Below are 9126 nucleotides of genomic sequence, written 5' to 3'. Positions count from 1 at the left end.
AGAGTGTGCATGTCGTAAAAATTGCACAAGCTAAAATAAATGAGGATATTACACTTGTGCTAGATTGTTATATCAAAGGAAGATTGGTTAGGAAAGGTCTAGTGGATGGGGGTGTACAAATTTGCATCATGACAGAGGGACTCATGCAAAGAATAGGCATGCACATCCAAGAGACACCTGAAATTAAAGTCAAGATGTCCTAAAAAACCTTTGCACATTAAGAGAGCAAATCTTCTTAAGCAAGCAAGGTTTGTCCCCCTCAAAAAGCTTTGCTCATTAAAAGAGCAATTGAATACTAGCAACATTTGACTTACAGATCTCCAAATGGCCCTTGTCATCGCATGCATTCTAGACAATCCTTGGCTTCTTTAGGCCACGAGTTTTTTTTCAAGAATTTATTGTGTGAGGCCCAATTTAGTAGAGCACTTCCCCACATGCAAAACAAACCTCGAGGTCAACCTTTGCACAATTGACATTTTTTAGTATTGTATGGATGTAGGCTAAGTTTATTTAATCATACCAATCTTTTCTTAAATAGATCACATTAAGATGGGTGTTTTGGACATCCTTGTCACAAGGGTTTTTTTTTTCTGAAATTGATCAATGTTAATGCATAAAAACTAGCTTTAGAACTTTACATTGTGTGAGGCCAAGTAAAAAAACTCGTAGCAACCTCAAGTGGGCTCTCAACCTACGCACACTTGTCACCTTCATCATTCTATTAATTCACTATCTAATGTGGTAATGCTCACCACCATCTCTAGCTAACAATACCACTTCTTCCCTTACTTCATTTTATTAGTAAAATCTCTATGCCACGAGCTATGAAAAATTAGCATTTTCAATGTTAGGTACGGTCTCAAAAGTAGGGTTACTTGAACAACTCTAGTTATAATAGCTTTTCTGAATAGCCATTTCCTTCTCTAGGAGAATGTTTATGTGAAACCTTTTCCCCTCTTTAACAAGTATTGATTCATGGAGATCAATTTTAGAAAATCCAATTTACAACACTCACAAGAAAGGAAAATAAAACCAAATTGCTACATTAACGATTTGAATCACACTGTTTTCGAAAGGATTAAATTTTTCTATTAAAAGGAGGTAATGAAAGCATGTGACTTATCTTACATTATTATGACGAATCTTTGTATGGAGGTTCCATATACACTAGTCAAACTAACTTGTTTGGTAGGTACTATGCCTTCTTGATACAAAAAAGCTCAACACCTTCTTGATGGTATCTGGAATAGTGTTATCTAGATGTTGCTTTTTATTGCAAAGCCAATTTGGAGAGTCCTTCGACCTCCTCTATGGTGTCTTAGTAACAATAGAACATTGACCATTTTGTTATTGATGCCTAACATATACTTGTCTAGAATATAGGGACAAGGGTAGTTTGCTTGACTTTACGTGTTGCAAGCCATTCAGCTATTGTTTTCTTACTATCTTTGGCCCTTCTGGAAATATAGCCTATGTAAAAGATCAGTCATTAATATTTTCTTTTGCAAGCACTCCCAACTTTTCATCAATGATTTAATGTGTACAAAAGAAAGATATGTTTTTAGACAGAGACTGATGCTTTTTAAACCCATCAGGTGTTTTGCATCAATGAATGTAGTTGCAAGCATTTCCAAATGAATATGTTAACATTGAGAAAACAAGATAAGATAGCTTCTTCAATGGTTAAAAGTAGGTCTTGGTGCCATAAAAAGCCTTAAAGAATGGCAAGAGCATATAAAATGTGTAAAAAGGTACATTTGAAGCAAATGTAAGCTATCAAAGAGTTAACTCAGTTAAAACTTCTCAATGAAACTTGTGTGAATATGCATTCACTCAAAACATATCCATCTATCGTTCCTCAAAGCATGCGACAATTGGTGTCTTAACACATTAAACCATCCAACATGCCTAGAAGTATTAACTTGATGGTCAACACCTAATAAGTGAAAATTAGAACACACGACACAAAATTTGTTAAAATTTATAAGTTACAAAGTCTATAATTGAGGGTGAATCTACCCTGACGTTGAAAATCCATACTTTCTCGACGAAAACTAGCTAGATATATAAATGATGAGAGGTTTGAATATCATTAGCAAATGCCTTGGTTGTCCCAAGAAGTAAATTTATTCCAATACCCATGTAAAGTTTAAACGTTGGCTCTTTACAACCTTTTAACCTTAGTATAAAACCTGAAAAGTGAAACATAAACCTTTTAAACTTAGCCTAGCAGCAATTCTTGTATGCTTCATCTTCCTTAATTGTTTTGAAATAATACAACCTAGCTTCTCTAGATGAAATTGAGCAATTATCCTAGCATGGATCTCATGCATGAAAAATTATAATCACAACTACAATGCTAATGCTAACTTACAGTTTCACAATAAAATAGAAGTCAAAAGACAGACAAAGATATCCCATCGTATTGTTTGAAAACAATCAGAACACCTGTCTTCTTGCTGAAGAGTGTCTCGCTGCCTTTAAGTGAGGCAGGGTCGAAGAGGTGGACTTGAGGTATCTCTAGAATCGGATTGTTGTCATCGAGAATTATCCAACTTGGGATGCTATGAATGCCCTTACCTATGTATGCAAAACATTTTGGCCAAATTTTCATTGAGTATATTATATATTTATTTATTTATTTATATTCCAGAAGCTTCCAAGATTTACATGAAAAGAGTCGTCAAAAGTTGTCCACTTTTAGAAGAATTTTAACCCTTCCATCCATCTTTCCAACGTCTGAGAGCACCCATTACCTCTATTGGATTGGACAACCCTGTAGCATCCTGTTGATTTCAACTCAAATCAGGGGTGGGACCATGCTTGCGCATTAAGGAGTCCAATTATCAAATTATGCCCATCAAATTTTACCTGAACCGGTTTTTCCTTCACACGCATAAAGGGATTTGTCTCAAGTTCTTCACTTATGGTGGATGGCACCGTTGGCTTGCCATCTGCTCGCTGTTGTTTTGCCCAGGCAAACTTTCTTTTTAACGCAAGGTTTTCCGGTTCGACCTCCAATGCAAATGCAAAGTTTTTGACAGTGTACTGGCAACAATTAAGACCAATATTAGCTGGAAACTTAAACACATCAATCATCTAACAAGAAGAAAGGACGTTAAATGTGGGTATGCCAAAACATCTTCAGAAAAATTACCAAGATACTCCTATACTTTATGGAAATTCCCAAAATACCCCCCCAATTTTAAAATTCCTGAAATACCCTTGTACCAATTTTGGATTAATTGCTCCAGTTCCACATGGTTTATCCTTTTTGCTAATTGAGACCTATTTTGAAGTGTTGTAAAGAAGAAATTTTCACCTCGCAAATAGTGGCATTTGTGTCCACGAAGTAATGAACTATTTCACACTGAGAGCCCACAATACCACCAAAAATCTTAGTTCTCTCATCTTCTAGTGATAGAGAATAAATCTTCCCATGATAAGTTGTAAAACTAAATGCCTGGAGAGAGGTTTGCAAGATTGACGAGGGGTATTTTTGGGAATTTCAATAAACCTTAAGGTTGTATTGGCAATATTTGCAAAATACGAGGGGTATTTTTGGAATTTCTGAGATTTGAGGGTATTTTTGGAAGCATTGCCACAAATTTCAGGGGCATTTTGGTAATTTTCCCTTAACATTTGATGCATCTTCCATGCAACAACTCAAAAAGAAAGAGAGCTTTGTCACACCTCGTGTCCACAAAAAACCTGCGTGTTTGGAGGAAGTGCAACCAGACTCTCACAAAGAGAGTAGTACATCTGGTCTGCTGTTCCTTCAAAAAATCTTCCACAGCCTCCAATGAACTGAAGCACATATAGCACAATATAAGCAAGGACACAATAAACAGGGCTCTGTACTTTTATGCTAAGATAAACGTCAGTATTCAGCCCAGAACTAGATATACCCCATCTCACCAGAGTATCTCCCGTAAAGACGGCTGGATCGCCTCCTTTTGCATCCGTTACAAAGTAGCAGACGTGACCTTTTGTGTGACTGTTCAGAAAATACAAGTTTTGTATCATCTTGCCCGCAAACCACTATGTGGCGTGCTTGTGAAAACAAAATTTGCATCAACAATAACAATTTATTTTAAAACCGGACAATTTGCTTTAGAACTCAGACAAAGAGGCTCTGAACTAGTCTAAAGAGCAACAGCTTGTACTAAGATGCTATTGTAACACATGCTTCTTTGCAACTTGCATCATGACCCAGGCTTCGAAAATATCCCAAGAGGCAGATCTTGAAAATAGACTTTTTAAAATGATCACTAGACATCATTTTGGTTAATGCTGCAAGCATACTTTTACACATGGAAAATTTAACAGAAAAATGCTATGCTGCTATTAATAAAACTACACTACGAAAAGAAAAAGACCTAGAGTTGAGCAACAGCCTCCACGGCCGCACAGAGAGGGAGAGGCCTCCAAGATGACAAAGAGGAAGATACTCGAGAGACAGCAAGCTCCGGAGGGAGAAGCCTCCGAGCCGACAAAGAGGTGGAGACTAGACAGAGAGACGGAGGTGCAGCTGAAGTGTACCGAGGTTAAAAACTGGTTTGAGCAGCGGCGAACCACTTTTTGTAGGCAAGCCAACAGTGTGATAGTGAAGCAGCAACTTGCAGCCGTTCCTGTGTAGAGAAAGACGTGGTGGAGCTGCCCATCGAACAGAGGAAGAAGATGTGGCAGTGCATCTGCACACTCAAACCAAAGCTATGCAGCTCAATCCTGTCTGGAATGAAGCCCACTCAATCCTGTCTCGAATGAAATCTTTGAATTCGAGGTTTGAATTGTGTCTCTATGGCAGGTGAGCACCTGGAGCTTAATGTGTACAATGACACACACCTTAAGCAAAGCAGATTCCATGGTTGGATTTGCATCTAGGAATGCTCCTTTGCGGAGGCGAAGAGCAGCGTCAGTTCTTACAACTGCTGCTATGCTGTTTTCATCAGATGAAGCGAGCCAGCCACGCTAATCGAGGTCTGAGGGGAGCTGGTGGCATAGCACGCTGAGTTGGAGAAACTGGCTCAAGGCGCTGACCAGTTAGGGCTGATGGGCAACCAGGCCTGCAAACACTTGACAGCACCACAGAGAGTAAGAAAGCAAGCTGCTTCAAGTCCTCACCGCCGCCACAATATTGACAGTGCTTAGGTCTACATATATGCAAAATGTGGTAATCTCATCAAAAAATCAAACGTTGCTTAACGAGCTACCTACTCAGAATGTCAGCTCTTGAGAGTCTATTGATTGCAGGATATGCTTGACTGCTTACCAAGCCACCTATTTATAATGTCCGATCTTGAAGATATATTGATTGCAGGCAACAAACATTGGAGCTGCCATCGAACAGAGGAGGAAGATGTATTCACTCAAACCAAAGCTACGCAGCTCATACGCATGGACCTTAATGTACACAATGACAAGCACCTTAAGCAAAGCGAATTCCGTGGTTGGATTTGCATCTAAGAATGCTCCTTTGCCAAGGCAAACATCAGCTTCAGTTCTTCCGGCTCAAGAAAAAAGGATTTCATCAAGGTAGAGCTTGGTGGGAATGTATTATGAAAATGAGCATCCCACTTGCCATCTTGTAGTTTTTGTTTTTGTAGCAAAGCCAAAAAGGGAGGGGAAGGTGAAGAAGCTGGAACAGATGAAAGATGAAAAACAGGATGAAAATAAGGTAGCAAAGATAGAGAAAAGACAGGAACAAAAGAAAGAGGGAGGAAGAAAAGAAGGAAGAGAACGTAGATGAAAGGAGGAGAAGACATTTATGAAGATATACCCAAGAGGGGTAGAGCCCCGAAACTGTAGACAGTATTCACTGAAAGCGAAGCAAGGACTTAATCCTGATGCGGTTTCCTATGCTCGTCTTCCGAAAGCATGTGCATTATGTAGATTTCTAGTCAAGGGCATGTATTTCAAGAAAGGCGATGACATATGAGCTTCTGTTTCAGATGTCTCTTTAAATGCATTGATTGCAGGATTTATCCAAGAAAGGCAGGGCGTGAAGCTCTTGGCTGTTGTCAGAGGTGTGCCTTGCGGTTGCAAACCAGACCATATGGACAGGGAGAACGACCTGGATGAGATCAAGAGACATAAGGAAGAGTTAGCATGGGAGTTCGGAAGCTCGTGGAAGAGGTGGTGGAGGGCCAGTCTTATGTCAAAAGATGGACAGGGCTCATCAAATCTGTATGTGCAGGTCGATTTTAAATAATGGCAGTCAATTTTGAGAGACGATGTTAGTGCATTCAAATCAATCTAAGAAGCTCAATCATGTCTGTAATGACAACTTTCATTACAAACTTTTGAACCCTGCTAATATGGCATATGAGTGCTTGAAACTTCTTCGTAGTCCTGTCCCCACATTGGAATCAAGTCAAAGAGATCTGAGGCCGAGGCAAAGTGGAGAGAGCCTCTTGGTTGGATGCAGACATAAGCTAATGAGTCTTCCTTTGAGGCATGGATCAACTCAATAGCTAAGAGGACTCATATAAGAGAGTTGTAACTTGCTATAAGCTTATTTGATACTTTCACCTTGAGCATTATACAAGTCTACATATTGCTGGCCTATCGATCAAACCCAATAATGGCCAGGCCTTATAGAACAGGTTTTGCTTTCTCAGCATTTTGAGAAGTTGCCCACTGCTTGTGTGATTAGAAACAACCAAAAGGGACCAATGTATGCATTCAGAAATCACGCACGTACATGGGGGTTGTCATGCAGAGTGCTTTGGTTCGCATGTACCCCCCTGTGTTGCCCTCAGAAAAGCACAAAAGTTATAATAATGATGCAATGTAAGAGCCCAAGAAGATGCTCTAATAGCTAAATGCACACTCAGAAGGGTGTAGATGCTGATAGGCCAGAGCATAACGTTTCTAGCTAACATGGAAACCGGCAAAAGCAATTGGAGAGAAACGGGTAAAAGAGAATTTAGAGAGACCTGAATGGCTCACTTCAACTGCTACAAAAGGCCAGAGGCACACTTGTTAATATAATGATTTGAAAAAGTTGCATTTGGTTGTTAAGGCAACGACACGCATGGCGTCGAACAACACCTCAATAGAGTTGACATAACGACTTCTTACCTAGCTACTGTCAAAGGTGCAGCGGAAAAGGATGAATCGGGTATTAATCTGCAAGCAAACCTCCTCTTTGGACTGGGCAGCCAATGGATCTTGGATATATCACGACAGATCTCCACGCAATTCCTCCTATAGCATACCGTCCACCGAACAGGCATAGGTAGCCGATCTACAATGCAACCTGCCTACAAGGGACGGGGAGCAATAGAAAGCAGAAGGGCTACGGAGAGGAAGAGAGATCACAAGCCAAAACGCTGTAGAGAGAGAGTTAACCTGAATTGAGGGCTTTTATAGAGAGTACCTTTTGAGACACCACACATCGTGTGGAGGAAGACAATAAAGATCATTCAAGAAGTTGCCTTTGACATCAGTCTGCTAAGTATCGGGCAACATGATGGCAATGTAGCATTAAAGATCCTGCTAACCCCTCCAAATTTCTTCGTTTAAATTGCAAAAGAGCGCTGGTACAACAGTGTCAGGCTAGAAAGCACACTTGCCTCGCGAAGAATAATCAAACAAAATAACAAGGGGCCACATATCAAATTCAGATAGCAGGTTCTAACATGCCACGGCTCAGTAGACACCTCACAAAGCTGAAATGACAGCACAGGCAACTGGTTTAGCACAACCAAGGTCTTCACAATGGCAATATCTAGACGTGTTACATTGGTTTCAGTTCCAGCTTGTGACCACTCACAATCCCCATAATTTGGTGTTTTCATAATCTTCTCTACATGCCCACTGGAAGTTGTTTCACAGGATACAAACTGATAATGGCACCTTAACATTGCATTTGGACAATGCATAAAGGAAGGGTTGAAACCAATCATGAACCTGATTGAACTGGATATACATGCAGATTAAAAGAACTTTTTAAACATTGATTATCGATAACATACATGACACAAGATGACATACCATGGTGTGTGCATAGCTGTTATCTTGATGGAATCTCCCAACTGCACTGCACTGCCATCGTGTAGCTTGTCAGTTTGACCTTGAACATTGTCTTCTGAGCCTCCATAAACTATAATACCAGGTATCAACTTCTTTATTTTGTCGTTTCCACCGGCATGGTCCCTGGTCACATTGTTAGAACCCAAACATTTCACAACCAATCAATCTCTCTCTCTCTTGGTTATGCCATTTCCCTCTTGAATAACAGGTCTTGAGTTCAACTCTCCTCGTCAGATAGATTTTTTAAGGTCTCTTGGGATAGTTTCCAACGACGTTAAAAATTCTCTTCTTCTTCTTCTTCTTCTTCCTCCTCTCTCTCTCTCTCTCTCTCTCTCTCTCTCTCTCTCTCTCTCTCTCTCTCTCTCTCTCTCTAGGATACACCTGCCCCAAAGCCTCTACACTCAAACCCTAGCTCTAAACCGATTTGCGGAAAACGTGTATAAAGACACAGCCAAATTCTAAAAGTGCCCAAAACTGAAATTTATGAGTACCTATGTGTAGCTTATGTCACCTTTTTTTTGTTGACTACTTGCATGCAGAAAACAGACATCGTTTGATATACTTACAGCCGCAAATAGCTCGTAGATGCGCGAGCGCGTTTGCTCCGTTCCGCGAGGAATGCTTGGCGTTGTCGCTTAGCTCTTGCCGAGGCTAGCGCGATGGTGTAGTTGGATCTCCAATGTGATGAGCCAGTGGGGAGCAGCGCCACGATGAAGCTCACACTCTCTCTCTTCCTCTCTCACACAGAGTAGATGGCAGCGCTAAACTTTTATCCCTCGCGCTGCCTCCCCTCGCTAGCTCACACTCCCCCCCCCCCCAAACTGCCTCACGCTCTCCCCCTTTACACCAAAGCAGTGTCTCTCTCTCTCTCTCTCTTCTCTCGCTCCCCTGCTCCCTCGCGCTACCCCCCCTCTGCACCCTCGCTACCTCACGCTCCCGCCCTCCGCACCCCGCACCCCACCCCCCCCCTCCCCTGTTGCCTCGCGCTCCCCTGTTGTCGTAGCTGCTCTCCCACCCTGCAGCCCTGCCCCCCTCGCACTCCCTCTGCACCCCCAACCCCCCTCTCGCTCTCCTTGCAAACCCTAAACC

General features: G+C 41.3%; 1 protein-coding gene across 2 annotated transcripts in view; it reads right to left on the bottom strand.

Moving 5' to 3' along the window:
• Positions 1–2400: 2400 nt before the first annotated feature.
• The window catches only part of GLY2 (Metallo-hydrolase/oxidoreductase superfamily protein), an 80839-nt gene continuing 74113 nt past the window's right edge, over positions 2401–9126 (bottom strand). Inside the window, exons 3-8 of one of the 2 annotated variants that reach the window (XM_086511008.1) lie at positions 7999–8160; positions 3919–3997; positions 3694–3807; positions 2872–3048; positions 2671–2786; positions 2401–2580 (exon numbers count right to left, since the gene is read on the bottom strand). In XM_086511008.1, the coding sequence (XP_086367134.1) occupies positions 2712–2786; positions 2872–3048; positions 3694–3807; positions 3919–3997; positions 7999–8160 (607 nt within the window). In that variant the 3' untranslated portion in view covers positions 2401–2580; positions 2671–2711. Of the gene's footprint in view, positions 2787–2871; positions 3049–3693; positions 3808–3918; positions 3998–7998; positions 8161–9126 lie in introns of both variants that reach the window. The other variant, XM_086511007.1, reaches the window with a different exon arrangement.

Source organism: Adiantum capillus-veneris, chromosome 4 (genome assembly GCF_014529385.1).
Source record: "Adiantum capillus-veneris isolate H3 chromosome 4, ASM1452938v2, whole genome shotgun sequence".
NCBI lineage: Eukaryota > Viridiplantae > Streptophyta > Polypodiopsida > Polypodiales > Pteridaceae > Adiantum > Adiantum capillus-veneris.
Note: the sequence above shows the minus strand (reverse complement) of the source record. Positions and strands in the feature narration are given on the sequence as shown.